At 42.4% G+C, this 24,341-nt stretch overlaps 1 protein-coding gene across 1 annotated transcript in view; it reads right to left on the bottom strand.

Annotated features, from left to right (window-relative positions):
* LOC131457949 (reticulon-4 receptor-like 1) overlaps nucleotides 1–24,341 on the bottom strand; it is a 71,212-nt gene that overhangs the window by 2,075 nt on the left and 44,796 nt on the right. Inside the window, exon 3 of the mRNA XM_058626498.1 lies at nucleotides 641–1,095. Within this exon, the coding sequence (XP_058482481.1) occupies nucleotides 641–1,095 (455 nt within the window). The remainder of the gene's footprint in view (nucleotides 1–640; nucleotides 1,096–24,341) is intronic.

Genomic DNA, 24,341 nt, shown 5'->3' with positions numbered 1-24,341 from the left:
AGAAAAACAGAACCTTGAGGTATGACCGTTGAAATGAATCATTGTTTCCACCAAGGAAATGATTTGGTCTAACCTGTACAATTCATTCAATAACCTAGAAAATCAGCAACAATACCATAAATCCAAATTTAAAATGTTAAAAAGCAACAAACGCAACAACACTTAATCTACTCATCTACAATTGTGACTCATCTCTGAGCTCATTCCATCGTTGGAGTGTTTGAGAGTTTCCTTTGCGATGTGAAATGAATCACACATGGTTTTCTTTGCCTTTATGAATTGTGTGTTAACTATACGTGAGCTGCTGTAACCTTGATGCCATGCCAAATTCAATTTTCCAATTGACGATATACTCAACATAAACCCACCATGTGATTACTGAAACCATATATGGGATCCTCCATTTTAATTCCTGTGCTGTTGTACTTCGGTGGTTGACCACAGAAACGACTGGCTACTTAGTGCGAGGAAGGCTTTGTGGTATTTCCCTGCACTCAGGATAACAGCCAGCATTTGATCAGTGTCCAATTCATAGGCATTAAGTGCAGAGCCAGGCTGATGGACAGATTACACCATAATGCGATTGTGGCTGCAGATGCACTATACAGTAGAGATAAAAACAAGGCTATTATCCATGTACCTGTAGGTAGAGATACTGGAGATTATGCAGACCCGAAAAGATCCCCGCAGGCAGGCTGATCAGGCCACAGTGGTACAGGTGCAGGGCGTGGAGCCGACCCAGGCCCTGGAACGTGTCTGAAGCGACGGCCTTCAGGTGCCGGTTGTCCCCAAGGTCGAGCTCCTCCAGGCGGTCGAAGCCGTGGAAGGTGGAGGGCTGTATGTAGGAGATGTTGTTGGAGTAAAGCCACAGCATGGTGGTGGTGGGCGAGAAGTGGCCGCGAAGCAGCCGCTGGATCTTGTTGTTCTGCAGGAAGACGCGCTCGCTCTGGGCGGGGATGCCCTCGGGCACGGCATGAAAGTTGTGGGCCTGGCAGGAGACGGTGCTGGGTGAAGTGTAGCAGATACAGTGGCGAGGGCAGGGCAGAGACAGATCTAGGCCACACAGCACCAACAGTAACTCCACCCCACCGTAACCTGAAAGGAGAGGAAAGAGAGAAGAGGCGGAGGAGGGGAGTGGAGAAGAGAGCGAGGGGAAAAACACAAGCAGTATTAATTGAATTCATACAGCGGAGCATCTGTTATCAGGCTCATCTTGAATGAAACACTCATTGCGCTCAGTTTACAAGGACAATAATAGGCATGGTTCAGTGCAGACAAATTACAATGCTGACACAAATCTGAAACGCACACACAAACACTCGCTCACGCTTTCAAGAGTCCATCTTCTTATAAAATGTTCAATTATTCCCAAACTGTTTACCCTTAACCTTGCTTACCCTCAAGTGTTATCTCCCTCTTAAGATTGATACAAACCCCAAAATCTAAGCTCACGGAAACCTTCACAGTAAACGTTTGTGGTAAAACCTTGAAAATCCTTAAAAAACGGAGTACTGTCATAAAAGAACACACGACTCGTATTCACAAACACTTTTTGGAGAAGAATGTGTGTGGTCTTGTTTTTATTGTGCGGTTTTATGATTGTCATAAAGGTATACACTTTTTTTTTTATTTGTGTTCCTTGGCCCAGTCTCTGTGATGTGCAACACACACTTACACACACACTTACAGGCACGTACAGCATCCCCTCGCACAGAGTTATATCCTTGGGTTATCTTTTAAAGTCGACAGAAAATCAATGTTTCTCCTGCTTACAAGTGAACATGCATCACACCTGTAATTCCCACAATAAAGGAAATGGAGAAGGGTGGGGGGGGGAGAGAGGGAGAAGGTGGAGGATGAAGCAGGAGCATCGTGTGAAGTTGATATAGGTCCATCTTTTTCCCCCCTTTTACTATGAATCGTTCTGATGCTTCATGTATTGTGGCTCTCTCTCTCTGTGCGTGTGCATGTTTAAGAGCATCAGTGGCTTGGACAGATGTGACGGACAGATGTTGGGTCAACTGTGACACTGCTGCTTTGTAAAGAACAGCATGTTCTGAAATGTCAGCGGAGGATAGCGGTATTATCCTGTGGTGGTCTGTGCAGGTTAACACGATGTCCTTGTACGTGACGGTTTTGCCTGCATCCATGTGACATAATAGACGTGGGACATAATAGCAGTACCTTTTCTGTGTTTGTCACGGATGACCTTTTCACAGTGAATAAAAAGCCAAACAAAAGCTTTCATCATGGCAGCTTGTTTTTACCGTTTTATGATGAATTATATAATATGTCAAGTTCTAGTAGCCTGTGCTTGCGACTAAGAAATTGTAATTAATTCTAATTAGGCCTTGTGCTACGACATCCAAAATGGCTGCGCTGCTCCGTATATTTCCATGAAACTTTATCGACGGTGTGTAGTCGTTATGATTATGGGGGTCACTGCTTATATCGCTGTTCTTTCCTCTTGTATGCATCGGCGTTATCTGCCCCCATCTACGTTGCCCTTTGCTTCATGCGTCTCTGCCCTCTCCTTCTCCACTTCTCTGCAGCTTTATCTTCACTCACTGCTGTGCTCTGCCTGCTGTGTCTGTTAATTAGGTTTAAAGACGCTATTTGCTGCAATGTGCATGCGATTTGTAAAAAAAAAAAGAATGCCCCGTGTCTGTTTATGTATCTGTGACTTTGGTAGTGATTCTTACTGAGAACAAGTTTATTGCCCTGACTGAGCTGTGATTTGGTGTGATAGCTCAAGCTTTGTAGTTCCTATATTAATGTAAAAAAAAAAAAAAACAGTGACATTTAGCATAAGTATGTTTGAACTGATTATGTGAAATTGTCTGCTCTGGATTGAAATCGGCAAAAAACCAGGCTGTCATCAGCACTGGATTAGAGTATTTAGTGAAGGAAAACGCTTCCCTCAAACTGATACCTTGTTTTCAAACGTTATAAACATGTCGTCAAACATCTGAAGGCGTTCGCTCTCAGCTCTGCAGCTGTAGCGCAGCCAGGAACACATAAATGGACGTTTAATTGCAAATTTGCAATTAGGCTGAGGCGTCTCGCTGGCATTAGGCCAATTGTCAAACCTGTAATACCTCCCAGTCAGAAGCGTCAAGGTACATAAAAATCGGATTCTTCATGACACCTTTTCCCCCATACACTGCGGTTCAATTGGAAATTAATGGGGGTAAGGTGGTTTCTGCCTGTTGTGAATCTGCGGTGAGCCGTGTCATGTTTTAAAGCTCACTTACATACAGTGCATAACAACACCTTAAGATTAAAAAACTACATTTTTGCATTTTGTCTTTCATGTGCCCTGAAGGAGAGACCACTATGTGGAGCTTTATTATCTTGCGCTCGCTTGTGCTGCATCATTTGGAAACTTTGATTCATTGCCATGGGAAAAAGAAACAAGGCGCAATAAAGGGAGGAAAATATTCTTTCTTACTGCTCGGCTTATGAGTGACTAAAAGAGACATTCACTTTTGTATGTACATACTGTATGTATGTCTGTGAACTGGGACCACTGAGAATTCTGAAGGCTGAGATACAATCAGAACCTTCAGAGACTGCTATTGTTGCAGTGCTTAAGGAACAGTGGTTCCCAGATTATTTAACATTTTTTTGTAGGTCCACTGCTTTGCACCAGATGTCAGTTTATGTCCCGTCGTCTGAGTTAATGTTTAACATGTAGCGTTCAGCACACTCTCGTGTGTGCGGCATCAGTTTCCAGATTGCTGTTTGTCTAAATTCCCTCTTCCCCAGTTAGATATTTTCTAAAAGCTTCAATAAGCACAGCCAGGGTTCAATTACAAGAGTGGTCTCGCTACTCTGTTTCTCCTCCATCCCTCCATGCCACTCATAATGTGTACACAGCAACACAGACAGACAGGAAAACACAAACACAGAGGGAAGCACATACACATGCCTCTTGTCAGGCCATTGTCACAATTGCCTCCCATTTATAATTTGGCAGTTGGGGGAGACAGCTGCCACTCACTCTGGGAGAAGGCAACAGAGCGGTGAATATAAAGGAAGGAGCGGAGAGAGGGGGTGGAGGCATAGCGAGGGGAGAGATGGGCAATATTCTACTCAAAGGGAATGAGGAGCTCTTCAAACATGAAAGCGGAGGCAAGGGGAGAGAGGCACAGCATGGTGGTGTGGGAGGGAAAGGGAGCAGAGCAAGTGAGACGGTACCTAAAGAAAGGGTGATGGGGATGACAGCGACGCATAGGCCATTATAGGTAGGTGTTTAAATGTCTGTCTGCTCTGCACAGAACACAGCTGTGACTTCAGGGGAAGTGACAAATAATCCTCCGACTCTTCGGTGACTCAGACAAACACATGCACGTACCACAAAACGCATGTTCTCAGGTGCGAACACACACGTGTGTGTGTGGTTGTCGCACATGCATACAGACACCGATAATTCGCGCTAATTAAGCAGCGTTCTCACAATATGTAACCAAACAGAGACGAATTTGCAAAACGGAGCTCTAAATGACTGCGCAGGAGGGGCGGCGGGAAGCTTAGACACTTGTAGATGCTGCTCCTCTCTTGTTGGTGGTTGATTTAGCTTAGCATAATCCCAAAGATCATTTAGCACTGCGCATTCAAATGGTGATAAATCTCTGGCAGCGTTAATGAGAGACTTAAATGGCGTCATTGCCTCAAAGACACAGCTGAAATATCTCTGCAGTGTATATAATCCTCGCCGCTCGTGTTCTGAAGTACATAGCCTTTACATCCGTCTTCATATTGGAGACGGATCAGGTCAATACTGCTGTGGCTCTGCACCGCCGATTCTCTGTGGCCTAGAAATGTTTGCAAGTCTTGAAAGTTTCCTTTTATTTAAGGCTCCACAAAAAAAGAGAAATTGAGTTTAAGAGAAGATCCCTGGCCTCAAACTTGATGATTCCTGATGAGAGCTGAACCAACAACCGCTCACACAATCCGTCTTATTAAAAATGTGCCTGTAAATGTTGTTTTACTCAAATAGCTAAATGCTAAAAAGACTGGTTGGACAAAGTCATGTACAAATATGGCATTGATTTGGCTCCTATTTCTCATTTTAATTGCAAGTCCAAACACTTGCCCTCAAGTTTTTCGCAGTATTTTCTCCTCTAGAAGAATTACACTTCAGGGACTTTCAACAGCTGACTCTCTAAATTAAGTTGATGCGTCCTTGAACACACCACCAATTTCAGCTGTTGCAGTTGTCCTTGCTTTTAATGGATTATGATGATGGACTAGCATATAGTACATTATTGGCTTCATCAGAGTGGATTATAAACACTTAGCACGTGGCACAGAATGGAATGACAATGTGCTCTTTTACAAGGAAACCGCAAACTCTTTTAACTTCAGGATCTCCAGAAGAGCCGGTGTTGTCTCCCTTTGTCCAGCAGGGAAGCAAAGTGCTTAAAGTCGAAAGAAAAATCAATATTCATTATCCCGAGGTACTTTAAGTGGTATCTCCCCTGTTTTAACAGATCTGAGAAAGGCCTCCTTGAAGGCTGTTTTTTTGTCTCCACTGCCAAACACCATCAGTGGTCCGATTCTCTGCTGTGGCCTCGTCTTTATCTGTCCCAGCGCTATGACATCTGTTTCGTATACAACATACGGCTCCCCATTGAAATCCACACAGAACTGTGATGTCTGTGTGTGTGAACGAGATGGAAGGACCGAGACATTGACAGAGAGAAAATGCAAACAAAAAAACCTCTGCCATCTTTGTGCGCAGTAATTGGGTCATTTGAGAGGCTCAGATTATCACCAACACTAATCGCGCTCTAATTTTACTCAGAAAAACTTGCTTGCCTGCTTCTTCCCCTCTCCCTCCAGTGTATATACACAGGCATAATCACATGATACAGGTCACAGCATAAGCTATTTAACTCCTGCCTATTAGTGGAAAAAAAGATGTGAGCAGACATACAGTGCTCCTCCCCCTGCTGCTGCTGCTGTTGTTGTGGTTCCTGCTCTCCTTCATGACCTGCTTCACCGAGACCACACACCAAAATGATGGTGTGTCGGTGTGAGAGAGCCGTATGCAGACTTTGAAGTGGCATCTGTTTTTTGCAGGTATCAAAGACAAAGACACAAAAAGCCAAGAGTGGTTCTGAATCTCTCTGGGGTGAGGGACCGTAGATTAAACCTATGCTCACTGTCATGTGTACTGCTAGAAATGATTTTAAAATAATTAAAACCCTCTTCAATGTCAGGGCTTTTCCTCTCGCATTAATGGCGATGACTTTTCTGCATTGCTTTAACACTCACTGCAGAATTTTACAACGATACATTGGTGATATAGCACATATTTTTCCTTTGACAAGAAAGTGTGACATAAGTCATAATTGTACAATTGTTAATTACCCCACAGATCCCCAAGTGATGGGTTGTGGACACCCAGTGGTCCCTGGACCCCTTTTTAAGAGCCACTGCTTTAATTGACACAGAGAGTGTTTGCTGTCCTTCAGGAGCGTTTTTGTGAATAAAACTTTGAGGTGAGAATATTTAATTTACGGACGACATTCATAGCACAGTGTGGTTAGCGCTGTTAGCACATTTGAATACCAGTTCAGGCAGAAGCAGTGATGTTCTCCTGAGTTGCACATAGTTTTTTTTCCCCTGTTTCCTGTGCCAACAAGCCAACGTGTGTTTTTGGGCTTTATAAAGGAGCAAGTGTACACCAGTTGCTGGAATTTCACAGCGCACTGACCCTGATCTGGCAGAGCGTGCGAGAAATGACCCTGTTGGACAGGCCAACGAGGGGAGGGCAATAAAGTGCAGCATCGTGGAAGCTGCGGTTCTTCCCTTAATGGCTGTATGTCCAATTCCGCCAATACACCGGATATGTCACTTCCCGGTCTTGTGACTAAATCATTCTGCTCCCTCCACTCCGTGCATGAATCATCTTTTGTCACCCTCCTCCACTCTCCTCGCTGTTGTTCTCTTAGTTTCCCATCTGTCTCTATTACAAAGACGGTTAAAAGTACATCAGTACTTATTATTACATAAGTCCTCCAGATCAAAGAGTGTCTGTCTGTGCTTCTTGGAGTGAGAGATTTCGTGCTCATGGATTTACACTTGCAAATCACACGTGCACATGTTCAAAAAAAAGACGAGAAAAGGGGAGAAGGCGATGTGCAAATCCGACGATCCAGACTGACACGCGGAGTAAGCGACTTCAGTGCAGTCAGAAGTCCGAGGGATCATCTGTCACTGGGCTTTTGTATGTGATAACACGCTGTTACCGCACACTCGCCTTAGACTGAGCCAATCACAGGCCGGCATTGGCCTTTTTTTGTCCAGCCTGACCGGCCAAAACAAGTAGGAGATTGGCATCGTAAACAGCCTCCCCATGGAGAATGATTTTAAGCACTGAAGAACTGCCAGTGCTCGGTGTGATAAGTTCAGTTCCAAAATAAGTTATCCAGCTGCTGACAAATGTTAGACCTTACAGCAACACCGTGATTAATGACTCGTGAGCACAGCTGCATATACAGTTTTCTGTGCAGGAGTGAAATTGCCGGATCAGCCCCCTACATCTAAATCCAGTGTGTCGCACCAAACTGTTTTTAATAGCTTTCAAGTTACAGCAGTTCAAACGTTCTCTCAACACCATTAGCGGGATATTAGCGCGGCAAAGTATTACACTTCCCCTACGGCCCGCTTTCTCTCAGTGACATCTTTCACCGCATGCCACTGGAGGAAAATGCATTCAGGTGGAGTGACAGAGAAATAGTGTAGAGGAGACATCGATCAGGAACTATGAGAAGGGCAGGGGGAAGGCAGTGGAAGGATGTATGAGGGGAGAACAGAAGGAGGTGTCGCAGCTTTTCTCCATCCGCTAAAGAGAGATGGATGAAGTGTGAAGAGAGGGTGTCTGTTAAACTCCCCAATCAGTCATGGGATCTAACTAATCTGAAGGTTGCTCCTTTAAACTCGGCCATCAGTCATGGTGTTTGCGTTGTGTGAAGGTTACAATCATGTTCCACTCCTGAATAGTGTTTTTTTCCTCTTCATAGTGAATTTCTGCTGGTTTAATGAGACTGACACACAGTCTGCTCCTCTAGTGTTCAGGTAGACACTCGCGATGTAATAGCGGTCTACCACATTTGTTTCTACGCGACTAATTCAGATGACTTGAAGTCTTCTGGATGCACCTTTGATTGCGGTCACTGGATCCACTCCTGGACTTGGCATCGTGCCTGTCGGCCATTGGAAGTCGGCACACGTCACTGCAGCTAAATTAGACTCGCTCATTTTCATTAGCTGTACAAACATTTACTCTAACCCTATTATAGATTATATGTGATGTGATGGAATATTCATATATCTTTGTTGTTCTGCAGGCGCGGCCCTGTCTGCAAATCTGACATATACGCAGACAGTCTATAATATTGAATTGTGTATCTCCAGTGTAAGAATACTTTTATTGAAAAAGTGGACTTTGTTGCCTGGAGTTTCGAGACGCAGTTCATTTAATTCCATTTTCTTTATTTATACACCTTTTTTCATTGTCTTTCCACTCTGTGGGTTTTGGTCCAAATTTTAATTATCCATTCTTGCTCCTCTGTACTTTAATTTATCTTTCTTTTTTACTCCACCGCCAAGTGGCTCTCGGTTCATGGCCACTATATGTTTTTGTAGAGTACGAGTAAAACATCAGAGCACTTTACTTCTAGAGAAGCGTTTGAATGCCTTTCTTCCGGTGCTTTGAACATCACAAAAGGAATTAGTTTTTGATTTTTGAGGCAGAAACTTCAGAGAACAGTGTATCAAACTCTAGGCAAATTAAACTATAGGTGATACCTATGAGGGGAATACGAGGAAATATTCACTTTCATATAAACAACTGTTCCAGATCCAAGTGCTTCCTGAGAGGCTTAACTCCTACGTGGAATCCTACACGTACACACAAGGACAAAGCAACTGCATTTTAACTGAAACATTTTTATTTTTTTTATTTTTTTTGTAACCGTGTGAATCCGTGTTGTAAGTCGCTTTGGATAAAAGCGTCTGCTAAATGACATGTAATGTAACGTGTTCTCCCTCATACAAAGTGAGTAACCTCAGAAAGATGTGCAACCACAATACAGCCTGTCCCTTAACAGTTTCTGCACAGAAGCAGCAGCAGCAGCAGCAGCAGCAGCAGCAGCAGCAGCAACACTCTTCACAACCCCAGGAATGTGTTGATTCTCCTTCCTGAAGGCCACAGGTTGTAGAAACAGGAACACACCTCCAAACACACGTGAACGCTCACTCAGAATAACTCGCACAGGGGACACATGAATAAATGAGGCCACACTAGAGTAGAACACGTCCAAACACGTAACCCTGTGTGAACCCTAACCCACACGCTGAATACATACGTCAGACTTCATCCTCCCTCTCAACTCACTATGTCACTCCACTTTAACACATAATACTCTCGGTTTCTCATCCATTTTCGTGCCACCTCTGTGTCCACTCCTCTTTTTCCTCTTCACCTTCTCCTCATTTTACTCCCAAACTCCTACCATTGAGTCTGAAATAGGCTCCACCCCAGTGGGAGACTGTGACTCTGAATTCGCATGCAGCATTAGTGAAGATCAACATTAATTTTTTCTCCCCCGCCCCGCCCCGCCCCCCTAAAACTAAGCTGTGTGTCTGCACAACTATCTCGGATGAGACTCTGCTCTTTCCCCCTCCTGCTCTCCAAGGTCACTGATAATTCTTATCAGTGCATCTTGCCTCAGAGTCTAATTATTGTTCTCATAAGGCGACCGGTTTGTCCTGCACTCCTGCAATAAGATGGGAATCAGTTCTCTCTTCTGGAATTGCCCCACTATTGACATATAAAATACAAGGTAACAGAAGGTAAAAGGCCACAAAAAGTTGGATATTTTAACGCTACAACCAGCCTCCATCAATACATGTCAAGTTGCATCTGTGGTGGGGAAAGTCTGAGTCAGACAACTGAGCTGTAGCAATTAAAGGGTCTTTACTGCAGTAAGAACAACACTACACAACAAGCCAGGTTGTATATATTATTTATAGCCTTCAGTTGGTGTTAAAATAAATTCTCCTTCAAAAAGATATTCTCGGATGTGACCCTGGAAACCCTTATCCGTTCAGGTGTTCTCTAAGTACTGAGGTGTTTTCCTGTATTCAGTCACACCATGCAGCAATTTGGCAATTTTCTATGGCGTGTAGACCCTCTCAAAGTCACAACAGTGAATTTCACACTATATAGTCTGTGGACTAGAGCAGCTAGTTTATAAATCATTTGCTTGACAAAAAGTTAATTCCATTTTGACTTTACCTCAGGAAATACTTTAGTTTTTTTAGCCTCTTGAAAGCAGGTAATTTATTTTTTGACTAAATTTGCTCAATTTTTATGTTCCCGAATAAGAACTTTGTCTCACGTCTGAGAAATTATAACGGCACTATATAGGAAATATTATTAATAGAGGAAATAACTGTTAGACAAACGGTGAAAAAAAAAAAAAAAAATGTTTTAGTTCCACTGCTGTTTTGTGTTAATACAAAAAGAGAAGCTTTTTCTTATTAAGCAGGAGAAGTGTCTATAGTTCTCTCACAATATTACTTAAACTGCAATATCGAACTCTCTGTCCCACACAGGAGAATTAATGAAAGTGTGTTGTTTTTGTACAGGTGCACACTCATTTTTGTTACCTCACGTTTAAACACTAACTTTTTCCAGATCAGTAATTTGGTCCAAATGAGGCAGAATCTCATTTTTTAAGGCTCTGATTAAAGTTAGAGATTATATGTGAATTGTGTTTAGTTAAGTTTAGGGTTTGGCATTAAATGGTTAGGGTTAAGACTTTGTTTATTATGTATGTCAATGTAGTGTGTGTCTCTGTGTTTGCTGCATCTTTAGGACCTTCTGCAGAACCTAATTTCTGAGGAAATGGTTAAGTTTAGGGCTAAGATTTGTGTTAAGTTTAGGGTTTGGCATTAAATTGGTATCTTTTCTGGCATAAACACTGACCTTGTCAGGACCAGTAGCCGTCATGGAGGCCAAAACCTGGTCATGATGAGGCAGAATCTAATTTCTAAGGCTCCGAATAGAGTTAGGGATAATATGTGAATTGTGTTTTGTTAAGTTTTAGGGTTTGGCATTATCTGGTTAGGTTGAGGACAAAGAATTTGGTTTTCATGTCCAATTTAATGGAGGTCAATGTAGAGTGTGTGTGTCTGCGTGTTTGCTGCATCTTTAGGACCTTTCCTGTCATAAACACTGACCTTATAAGGACGAGTAGCCCTCATGGAGGCAGAACCTAATTTCTAAGGAAATGGGCAAGATTAGGGCTAAGATTTGTGTTGTGGTTAGGGTATAAGGCTTTAACTGGTTATGGTTAAGCCAATGATTGTCCCTAAAAGGATAGCTGCACAAAATATGGAAAGAGACCAAGAGCTTGTTGATGCTTTGCCACCAAGTAGCAGAGGGCTGGACGGCAATGCCAGCAGCATGCGGTTCATCAGTGTGTGTTTATGTGCGAGTGCATATGCATCTTATGGATTCTACTTTCTTCTGGAAGCCTGGAAGACATATACACACACACACACACACATACAGAGACCTCTCTGCTGCAGGGTATTGCCCGATAGGTATGAGTCCCACCACTGCACGGAGCCTCCCCCACTACTTCTATATACTGTACACATTGAAATAAAAATTTCTCTCCCTTTATATTTGCATCTGTCTTAATTCAAATGAGGGCTCGCAGCTCTCCACGTGCCTCTTTGAAGTGAAGTACATTTAAAAAACAAATGTTTTGAAAACCATAAATGAGCTGAGAATATAAGAAACACACACACACACACACACACACACACATGCGCGTTCCCAGAAATTCCTGATTAGCATAAAGCGTTTGACATGTGCATGCTGAAACGCAGAGATTTTTTCAGTATGCACATAAATATACACATGAAGTCGCCATTTTATGTGATTTTCTATTCCATCGGATTTCTAGCATCTTCAGTATGACACATGTGCTGAGAGATGGGGGGGGGGGGGGATACTAAAAATGAGAACCTGCTGAATGTGCTCTCAAAAAAAAAAAAAATCAAAGTTATGCTCCCTTCAGTTCCCTCCTGAATGTAGAGCAGTTTTGGGAAATTGGATTTTGAAGCCATTTTGTCCACTTCTTTAAATCCTGACTCCCCTGCTCAGTGTGTTCTGTGAGCATAGATGTTGTTACTCTCAGTACATTGCATTATCTGTGTCTCTCTCTGGTTGGACCAACAAAACAAACACAGTGATTACATTCTGACTTTGCAAAACGCGCCTGCTACCATGAACACACACACACACACACACACACACACACACACAGTGCACTGGAGCAAGCTTCCAGCTTTGTACGGCTGATATTTCCATCCCCACCCTCACAATATCCATTAACTAGGTGATCTTATCCTTCGTATTCCTCTTGGTGTCCAGTAATTAGCCCCTTTTCCACCAACATTTCCAGGAAGATATTTACCAGGGGAAAATAATTCCCGCTAATCTGTGTGGATTGAGATCTGGAAAACGACATTATGTCATTTCGTGGCACCCGCTGAAGCTCCTCCTCCTCAGCAAATACGATCAAAATAGCCGGGACCTCATCCATCGTTATTTTTTTAAAGGTCCAGTTTAAAGATCAATCAGTGTTCTTCAGCACACAGCCCCGCCCCTCTAGAGTTCCTGGTAATCTGAAAAGTCCATGGTCGTGAGTCGGACTGTTGTCGCTGATGGAGATTATCACCCAAAACAAAGAGTGTGGCTTGTTTAGTGATCAAAAATGAATATTTCAATAGAATTCAGACTCCTCGCTCACCGACTTGAAGCACACACGAGTGTTTTTGTGCCTCGTCAGGTTACAAGAAAACAGCAAAATCAAAAGAACACTTTACCGCTCAACGGACGACCATGAAGAATATTACTGACATGTCACGTCTGCTCACTTTTTGGCTCAGACCAACTTAGTAAAACTCCTACAGGTGACAAATGACAGATCTGAAATTAAATGAAAATGATTTCCTTTCGTCAAAGGCAAAACGACACCCCCACAGCTTCACATTCAAGAGCAACCTTTCACCAACCAGTCTGACATGCATTCAGGAACAAAGCGTGTGTGTGTGTGTGTGTGTGTGTGTGTGTGAGAGAGTGTTTTCTCATTTCTTATTCAATCTACAGAGGATTTGTTTGTTGGCATTTAGGGTAATTTCACGACTGTAGTTTGTGTCGAACTTGACGTGTTTTTCCGCCAGTTTTGTTTGTTTTCACGCAGATAAATCCAACAGGAAAGAAAATGCGTCAAACATACAAACCACATGAGGAGAAGTCACTCTGCTCACTGTGCCAGGAAAGTAAAAACAGGAACGTCTCATTTTCTGGACTACTGGATATTTATGCAAGAGAAATTTGACATGGAGCAAGGGCAGATTGTGCAGGACTGATCATTACATTAGTAATACACCAAAATATACCTTAACAAAAAATCTTACTGTTGCATTTTCTTCTTTTGTCCACATTTATTTTTTGGATGGACCAAATAGCCCAGAACATATTCACATTTGTGAAGCTGTATAAATCAAAGCGCTTGTTTTAATTCATAAAGTAAGTGAGGATTCATTTAGTGATCAAAAGCTTTCCATTTTCCATTATGTGTCGACGTAAGACGTTGATATAGTGGCTGAAATGCAGACGTTCTTTACATCCTTGAATGTGTTATTTATACACCTAAGCGAGCATAACGACTTCCATTAAACCAACACTTTTGTTGTTTTATATGTTTCTGTAACATTCAGACTCTCTTCTAAGCATCTGAAGTGTCTTGTCCTTTTTCTGCTCCTTCATAATTGAAGTAAGTAAATAAGTTGGCGAGAGGCTGCCGACTTTAACTCGGCGCGTCAGCCTTGAACTATTATATATATATACACGTTCTCACTTCCTATTTTTCATCTTGCAACTCCTGGGCTTGTGCGAGAGTAATTTAGTTTATTTGACATTTTATATCATCGTGAGGTAACTTTGCTGTGTCCCCTGAAATCCCTGCCCCCCGTAAATTAGGTCAACTATTAGATTATTCATATTTCTCCTTGGACTGGGCTTCGGGTAACATTTTACCTCCTAGATTATTTGCAGAATATTATTTAAAAAAAAAAAAAGATAAAGGGCAAGCCCTGTTGCACTTTGTTCTCCTTCAACTGATAAAATGTTGAGTAAGTAAGAGTAACTCCTGACCTTTTTTGAAAAGTATTCCATTTTCCAAAGATACTACAGTATAAAATATTGCTTCATGAGATATAACTGTAAATATCTACAAGGTGCCGTCATGATAAATGATGCCCAAAACACTGCCGTACGGATTCAGATCTTGCAGTTATAAAGTACAGCGGACATTTTGTGTGAACTGCAATGAAACGACACAATTTCTTTTTCCCAAATCTTGGCACATCGTCATCGTCATGACGCGTGTTTGGCACAGCTTTACTCTTCACGGAGATCCCGATAATGCCGAATGAGCCTGAATGAATGAATGAATGAATGAATGAATGTCATCTATAACATTATGAAAAGTTTACCAAGTTCTTTCTCTGTCAGTCTCTCTCTCTCTCTTTCTCCATCTCCCTTCATCATTCTTTTTTATCCCACCCTTTTTGCATTTTGCACTCTCTCCTCATTTGCTTTGTGTTCCTCTCTGGCTGTGACACCGCGTCAGTGCTTTGAGGCATAATGTTCTGGAAGGAGACAACTGCCATCCTCCCTTGAGCCTCTTAGCTGCCTTTTTTTTTTTTTTTTTTTTTTTTTGGAAAAGGAGCTGCTTTACTTTATGGGCTGCACAAATCTCTTTGAGTCATTCTTCACTTCACACAACAACTATAAAAGAAAAAAAAGGTTTGATTACAGGACCGGGAATGTAAAACAGGAAGTGTCTGGACGATTGAAACAAACACCAATCTATTCAAAAAGGAAGCAGTAAATGGGCAGAGACAGCCTGAAGTGCAATATTTGTCAGCGCTTAACGCTTTCTTGTCATTTGTTTGGCAAACTGCGGAGCCACAATGTCATTACCCACCAATAAAACAAGGAAGAATCAATGCATTTGAAACACAGTGATTATCTCCTCTAATGCAGTTGAAAAAAAAGGAAGAAATTGTTTCCTCCACTCTTTGCTGAGGAGAAACTGAAGCTTTTTGTCTTGTTTTAATCATTTTTTTTTTAATAATGAGTTTTATTAGTCGAAATATGTGCAGTCATGACGAAGCATTGTTGTGCTGTTTACGATGCGCGGCAGTGAGCAGGATGTGCAGAGGTGCAGCGCCGTGCTGTTTTTGTCTACAGCAGCTGTGTTGACTGTCCGTGAGCCGCCTCTCCTACTGTGCCACTCCCAGTGTTGCACAGACCTCCCGCGGTTTTCCCTCTAGTAACTTTATTGTACACATCAAAACAAGAGCGCTGAGCATTATTTCAACAGGGAGAGAGCTGGGAATGAGAGCCAGGCGAACATCTGTAGCCTCTAAATTCAGACTGAACCCACCGAGATGTTGGGACGAGGACAGAACGGAGGCAGACGGAGGTGAAAATTAAAGGGGGAAAAAAAGTGTAGGAAGGCGAGTGGGTGAAGTTGGAAAACAACACGTGTGAAACCAGCGTGTTAAAGAAGCAAAGCAGCTGAGGGGATTTCTTTTCCACACCCTGCTCGTCCATGTTGATGTAACTGTTGAGCAGGTGATTCAGCTGGGATCCAAACTGCGAGGCACACTGGGACACTTTCACTTTTTCCATCGCCCGCCAAAAAAAAAAACCCCAGCTCTGCTCTCACTGTCGATGAAAACAACAATCAGAGGCCGTCCTTATTGCCGACGTGATCTATTCCTGTCTGTCTTTCAGCTGTGAACTACATCAATAGTCCCGGCAAACGCCTGTGAGGACATCAGCTGAAATATTTAACAGCGCGCTCTCGGCGGCAGCTACGTTAGCTGCATTAACCACACCCTAACCAGCATTGATCTGCTGTCACCTGCTCACGACCTGTAACTCACTGGCATCTTTTAAAGATTTATGAAAATGCCGTAACATATAAACTTTAGCCGTTTAACACGTAAGGCACATTGTAGATAATTTAAAATCCAAACGGCATTTATTCTTTTTGAGAAATGTAAAAAGGACACTTGGCACAGCTGGAGGCTGCCGCTCAACGACGCTGCTTACCGCTTTGTTTTGCAGCAGCTGACAACTGAATTCGTGTTTTTTGTTCACGCCAGACAAACACAGAAATGACATTTTAACAATGAAGACAACGAATGACAATGTGGTGTCCACTTAGCGTTTGCCGTATCCTGAAGATGTGGGAGAACTTTCCTGAAATATGCCTGCTGGGATCCCCGTGCAGCCCCTATAGGAAGGTTCTTCAAAAGATCAGATCAGCTGGATTACCTCATTAGCTGAGTGTGTGACGGTTTCCTGAAGCGACGCAAGAACGGGAATCTGAAAGGACGACCTTTGTTGACCCCCCCCTAAGGAATCTTGAAGAATGAGTCAGAACAGAAGGAAGTGTCCCACACATACGATCAGACATGACACACACCTTAACTCAAACTTAAACATTATAGACCAGATTATTCTCTTTTTGTGTGTGTGTGTGTGTGTGTGTGTGTGCAGACTGACTGCCGATTGAGTGACAGCTGAAGTAATAACAGTCCCACAGTGGCAGTAACCTCTCCGGCTGAGCCCTCACACCCCTGCACTGATTAACCCCCACGAAAGCCAAAACGTGCATTTCCCTTGCTGAAAATATAGCTCCCAAATGTCCGGAGGGGTACAGACAGACAGACAGACAGACAGATGGACAGACGGAAGGAGTGAGTGAGTGAGAGAGAGAGAGAGAAGAGAAAGGAGATTAAAGTGTCCAAGCCACAGAGAGAGGAAAACCGAGATCACCAGAGAAAGGAGGAGATGAAGATTACCAATGATGTAAAAAAATAGTTTAGGCCAGTGTGAAAAGAGGGGAGTGTAGGGGTAAGACCGAGGAGTGGATCAGTGTGAGGACTCTACTGTGTGTCGCTGTGCTAACAGTCACGGGACCAAAATAAACCTGCAAGACTGAGCTGGAGTGAGAAAACGTAGCCATTTTTAATAGCGATGGCAGAGGAGGGAAAGGAAGAGCGAGGCTGAGGAGATGAAGTCAGTGTGATGGAAAATAAAGGGTGAGATCATTGGTGTTAAAGCTACTGTGTTTGTATATTCAGATACTGAGGCCCTAAAATTGCTTTGTATTATTTGGATAATCTAGTCTCTGATAGAGGTGCTGCCAGTTCTGTTCTTCATCAATTGTCCATGTGCAAGCTGAAACTGAAGTTCAGCTTGCACATGGACGGGTGACGTCATTTATGCCATGGGGACCAGAATGGATCTCTGAATAGAACGTGTGAATGAAGCCTGAAACACCCAGAAATATGTGGCTAAATAAACACTGATTTCAACCGTGGCATCATATCTACTGACGACTGTATCGAGGTGCTCGGAGTCAGAGTGTAAGAACACTCAGGAGGTCTGTGTGTTAAATTCAGTGGTTCTGATGTTTAAATTGGAACCAAATGAATATTATGGTATAACTTGACCCGCTTTCTGAATTGTTTTCTATTTCCTCCTCCTCTCACCTCTCCTGCTCTCATCCAGGACTGTCAGAGAAGAGTTGGATGAAATATTCATTCTTTTTCCTGACGTAGCCCCGTTATCTCTCTCTCTCTGCGGTCATTTTTTAATCCAACTAGAATAATCTATAGTCTGTGACTGTCCTGCATGTGTCCATTAAATGAGCACGAGCACTGTAAGTTATATAGCTATTTGAGCAGAGTGAAACAGGCACTCCAAAGCCTCCTAGGACTACGTTGATTAATAAATTAAGAAAATAAATATTCAACAGAGCAGTTTGCGTTTTGCACGTTTCCTTTTCCTCGTGTCTCCGCCGTATACGCTCCTCCTCCTCATGTTTTAACACAGTCAAACGTTATTGTTGTGTTTGCCATGGCAAAGTCAAATGTTGATTATGTTATAGAATAAGATGTGTGTGTGTTTAACTGCGTTTAACACTTTAAACAAGGTTAGATTATACACCGTTGTTGTAATACAGTGACGTATGTAGTGCGGCATCATTTAAATAATAACACGTCTAAATCCAGTCTGACCTGCTGGATTCTGACAGGTCTCTTTGGGATTGGATTAAGTGAAATATGCAGGTGTTACCGTACAACGCTGAACAATAACGGTGGAAGGAAAACAAGTAGTATTTTTTTTTAAGAAGGAAATAAAGATTATCAGCTCACTGCTTTAGAAAGAAATCTCATACCATCTATTTTTGTTATTTTTCGGGGGCAAATTCCAATGAGAAATCTCCACATTATTGTGAAATAATCTGAGCAACTAAATAATATCTTGGCCTGACTACCTGCTGTGCTTAGGGATAGCACTGAATGTTTTGTTTTTTTTTATCACAGGGAAGGATGTTAATTTGCTGAACAGGATGACTGCAGCAGCCGCTTTGTTGACATGATGCTTCACACACTTTAGTTTATGAAATAAAGCGTCGGTCCAGACTCCGGTGCTGTGCGTCTGTGCGTTTCTCTTGAAACCGACACCGCAGCCCTCGTCTCCTTACATGACACAGAAACTGCATGGCAATGCACTCGGAGCCTCAGAGCCAATCACAAGCACCGGTGAGGGAGCTTGTCCAATCCAGGAGGAGGTGGATGTGGAGGGGGGGGGAAACGACTCAGATGCACACATGAAGAGTAAGAGACAAAGACTATGCCCTGTTTTAAAGTTATCTTCTCTCACGAGGGATAGGAATGATGATTTCCAGTCGCTCGTTAGTCTCTTCCACATGTCTAGCGCTTGTTTTCCTGTTGATTGCGCTGTTGTTGTTGTTGTTGTCGCGGTGATTGCACTGTTTTAATGCAGGAGCTCGAGACGTGTGATCGCAAAGTCGTCTCATTCACATTCAGAGAGGAGAACATACGACTCCCTGATGTTGTCCCTGATAAATAAATTATTTCATTTATTGGTTACCAAGCAACAGGTAGCATAGCACACCATATTCAGGTGTTGCACCTTTTCCCATCATAGCACCTGTGTGTGTGTGTGTGTGTGTGTGTGTAGGTACAGTACAGTACAGTACAGTGTGTGTGATATAAGTCGCACACTTTACCCCCGCTTTAGCGTCCGTTTCTGAAATGCTAATCACATCTTCTGATTGATTTCTTGACAGTACGGACCATTTTTACTTTATATTTTTATTGATGTGCCTTCCAGCAAGAAAACACACAGAGCAGAGCAGAGACAGTCCTCCTGGGTTTCAGGACTTGAATCGGGGGTGATGAAAATAAAAGTCATCGTGCAGGCATGTGGCAGCCGTGCTGAAATAAGAGCGTCGCCGCTTTGACTGTCAGGTTTATTAGTCATAGTGTTGACAACTGGGGCTGGGGCGGCGCTGGAAAGAGCCAAACCACTGCGACCAGTGGTTAATGAGGTGTGTTGAGCACACTGGCAACTCTAACCATTATCTAACATGCTGGGGAACAAAGCTATTGATTATCTATTTGGCATGATGCTAAAGTCAAGAGGGCAGCGTGGGGGGGGCGGAAAAGAAAAGGGAAAGATAGCAGAGAATTTGCTGTGACGAGGAAGCGGAGGGAGATGGACAGACAGACGGGCGTAAGAATGTAAAATCTGGCTCTACTGAGATGTGGAAAACTACCATAGAAATGACTATTTTTCTTTTTGATGACATTAAAGCATGTTTTATCACTTTTAGATCATATTAAAAGCGATAATTTACTGGGTGACGAGCAGTATAGGAGGGAAAAGGCAGCTTGGCAACTTCCTAGCACTGAATATATATGTGGTTCTCCGACTGTGCCGGAGCAGCTGTCATTACGCCTAACAGTTATACATGAGTGTGGCTGTTTTTAAGGCTTATGTTCCATTTATTTATCGCATGTATCTGTAAATCGGCGTCGCTGCATTATCCGTCATCGTTATAAGTGTCAGAAAGGTAATCAATGATTCATTTATTGTGCTCATAATTGTGAGAAACTTCATAAAAATGTAGGCCACTTTGCAGTTAGATGGGGAAACAGTGGCTTACTGTAGTTCTTCAGTCATATAAACTGTATTTGTATAGAAAATGTAGACGACAAATCAGACAAATCTGGAAAAGATATAAGATAATTCGCATTTTTCCTGATCTGAGTAATATGTATAGAAGACTATTAGGGCCACATGTAAAAAAATAAATCCATAAAACAGCATGAATTCTGATTAAAAGTCTGCTTTTAATCTCAGAATTCTGACTTTTTCTTTAATCTCAGAATTCTAACTTTAATCTCTTTAGTCTTTAGTCTCCTTTTCATATTACTATTTAATGCTTTAAAACAGCTCCATCGTGTCTTCTTTACGTCTTGCGACTCCTTATATCTGAGCTGACCACACTCAAGGCCACTTTTGGGGGACAGTTTTAGAATACAGGTGATATGTGGGTGCAGGAGGACAAGTGGAGTGATTTGTAATATTTTTAATGAGGGATAACACCTCTACTACCCACAGTCTAGTGTGGAGAATGTCCAAAGAATTTCTGTAGAAAATACTTTGAGCTCAGGTATGTTTCAGGTTCACAGAAGTCTGTGCCTGGTCTGTCATCCGTGTCAAATCTTTGTAACCTTTCCGTCTCATCGACTTCTCCACTGACTGATGTGCAACGAAAATATGCTCGATGAATGTTTGGGGCTGCGCTGTGACTGGCTTTTCTGTATTGTCATCACTATTTAATGACGGCAATTCTCGTCAATATCGTTACCTTGAGAGGAGACTGACATGTGATCATTAACACACACAGTTTGATCGCTGCAGACATCGTGAAATGTTAACGATCAAACGCCAACTTTTGTACAGACGTAAGAACGAGAACAAATGTGCTCCATTCCACATCACACACTTGTGTCACTTCAAGACTAAGTGGGTTCATATGTGGGATTTTCTTCCTGAGTAGAACTCCACTATTATAGGCTCGTATGTGTCCAACAACTCGAGATCAGAAAATCAGTTTTTCACTCCGTGATCACACATTTCAGACTTAATCATAATTCCAAGCAGAAATTTGAGTATTCATGACTTTTTAAATATCATATTAAAATAATGTCTAACTAAATCTCAATAAATGGTTCCGAACCAGACCCGTCAACTCCGAGAATTGGTGAATCGTGAAAGTGTGCTGTCGAATAATTTATACCTCTCACAGCTGCCAGTTTCAAAATTTGACTGAGAGCTAAGAGAATTCTATAATCCCAGCATAGCACTTAACATAAGGAGAGGCATTTTGGAGAAACAGGCAGTTATCTGGCTTTCCAATGCTACGACGGATAACAATTTATTACTCGACAACGGCGTGAGACAAATATCCGAACAGTGGCTCGACGCTGACCAATATCAAGATCCTCTCTCGTCATTATTGAGCATTATTTAACATTTGTTCAGTCGCTGCGACACAAAAGCCTGGAGTAGTCGCACAACATCAGGATGAATATTACTGTCAAGAGACAACAAGAGATGCTCGCTGGTGATATATTACCCAGTATGCATGTGTCTTATACCTTTTATTCTAAACTTAATGCTCTAAGCATTTTGAATTTAGCAAAAAAAAACCTTACCCTCAAAATGTCTGAACTGTTTTTGCTTTTTTTTAACAATTAAAAGGGTGCTTTTGCCCATTTTTCCAGAATAATTTCCAATATCTGGCAGTTATTTATAATGTACTGCATGTTAAAATACTTTTTTTAACTATTTCAAATGAAGAAAACCAAACATCTTATTTAGAAAAACACTGCAGTTGTACTTGAAAAACAAATTTTGTGTGTTATATTTTGAATTTGAACAGTATTTTTTTGTGCAAATACAGGCCAAAAAGATGGAAACTATGTACAGGTGTTCTGATTTGCCGGCTTCCTGAAACAGTGCGAGTGAAACTACCGTAATAACCGCACGTTGGCTTTGACGTGCAATTTCTCAGCTTTCAGAAACCGTTGGAATTTTTCCGATAGCACAAACCGGAAGAGAGACTAGGGTTGCCAGCTGATCCGTAAAATAAGGATTGGTGAAAGACGTGATACAGATACGGAAGGATAATCAAGTTGGTGCAAAACCGTGACAGAAAAATTACAGATTAGTCCACTCATGAAGATTGTGTGATTTGTATAAGGGGGAAATCAAATCCTCTTCCTGCTGTCAGGGCCTCCTCTCCATCTGTCTGTCATTACGTTACTCAAACAGAAAATGTGAGTCTGTGCATCGTAGCGATGGAGACGTGGCGAGATGTCAAGGTCAAAAAGAGTTTTCAACTCTTATTCGGTTGATAGAAAGTTAAAATGCTATTGTAAAACGTGTGGTGGAGGCGGGTGCAATGTGTACAAATGACAGTATATAAACTGTAGAACTGAGTAAAAAGTGGATTTTGAGTCTGTACTGACTGTTGTGAAAAAATAATAATTACAATGAGGTCGTGCACGGTGTGTGTGTGCAAAGCACCAAAATTGTAATCTTGAGAAGTCCACACCAAATCTGCTACCAGTGCAGGAAAATGTCGCAATATAACCCATTTACACTGTTTGTTTATTAGTTCATTCTTGTGTTGCACACTGCTGTTGTTTTCGAGGGAGCTCAGACCTCCAGCAGCTTAATCCTCCCAGTTAATTTGACTTGCATATCTGCATTTTTATCCCATTTTATACCGGACTTAGCTGTTTTTCCAGAAGTGTTGGATGTTGTGATTCTGCATGAGGAAGAGGAGGAGGAGGAGGAGGAGGGCATTAGAGGAAAGGTCAGCGAGTTGCCATTACTAAAACTGTTGTATTTCTGCCCAACGCAGCACAAAGAGACACACCATCCATTTCTCTTCTGAATAACTGCTCCCTCAGGGATGAAGCCGCCGCTCCGAACCCAAAGTCTTCCTCACACACACACACACACACACACAGGCCCTCCATTATCAAAGTCATCCACTAAAGGCCGACATCAATACGTACGATTGACAAGTGATGTCAAAGAGTGGATGTGTTACTTCAGGGTCACGGGATCATCTCCATGTTAAACCTTCAGTCTTATAGTCACACAGGTGTAGAGGTCAGTGCTTAGAACCGCCGCTCTGTGTGTGTGTGTGTGTGTGTGTGTGTGTGTGTGTCTCTGGGCCCTTATTAATGTTAGTGAGCAGGGAACTGTAAAAAGGCATCACATAACTGGCTTCATGTTTCATTTCCCAGAGGACTTTTCTCCGGCTAAGCCAAGGTGAGAGGTTATCGAGGGTAGAGGAGCAGTAGGATTAGATGATTTCTACCTCTACTGAGGTGGAGGCAGGAATTAGTGCACACAGCACACTACAGGAACACGTGACTACCTATTTTATTTGAAATCCAACACAAGATCTGCGCTGCGTACACTGCTTTGTGATGTGAAAAAAAAGGAGCTTTGATAGAGCCATAAGCCTAAAATACACTTGGATATAATAGTTGACGCATGTGGGTATTAGTGGAGTAAGATTAACTGCCATGATGAAATATTAGATAATGCTTATTATAAGCCCGTCTGCCAACATGGTACGTCGCCATTCTAATGAGTCAGATTGCTGCAGAACATCATGTCCTTTTGTATTCTATGCGCAGATTAGTGATTTTAGAGCAAACATCATAGATTTGTTCAAGTTTACAGAGCCGCTCTAAGACGAGCGTCACGTTCAGAGCATTTGATAAATAGAATTCCCGTCATATCATGTGTGGAGAATCGCTTCCTTGACATTAAAATGGAGGTGAACGTTAGAGATGGCGCGGGAGATGTTCCTCCACACGCTCTCGTGAACACTTAATGAAGCGTGGCATTGGTTATTGGATGGTCATGCTGCAAGAGGGTGGGGAGGTGAAGAGAGACAGGAGAAGGCTGTAAAAGTGTTCTAGTGAAGAGTTATAGGCGAGGAGATGAAGTCTGAAGAATACTGACCCAAAGCTGAGACACAAATGTGGAACACGGATGTCACGTAGGTCAGCTTCAGAGTGTCGGCACCAGCGCGCAGGAGTCGCGTAAACGCAGTCAGACATTATAATTCCTGATGTATGTCGTTGGCATGTTGCCTTGACTAAATGGGTTGTGGCATGCACATACAACACCAGCATAATCGTAAACCTTAACCTGCGGAAAGAGATCATGACAGTGCGTCACTGTACAGCAGTTCCTTTATGGAAATGCTTGTTCTACAGTCATCGCTACAGTAAAGACAGTGAAGTTCAAACAC

Source organism: Solea solea, chromosome 4 (assembly GCF_958295425.1).
Source record: "Solea solea chromosome 4, fSolSol10.1, whole genome shotgun sequence".
Classification (NCBI taxonomy): domain Eukaryota; kingdom Metazoa; phylum Chordata; class Actinopteri; order Pleuronectiformes; family Soleidae; genus Solea; species Solea solea.
The sequence above is the reverse complement of the archived record's forward strand: the minus strand, read 5'-3'. Positions and strand labels throughout refer to the sequence as shown.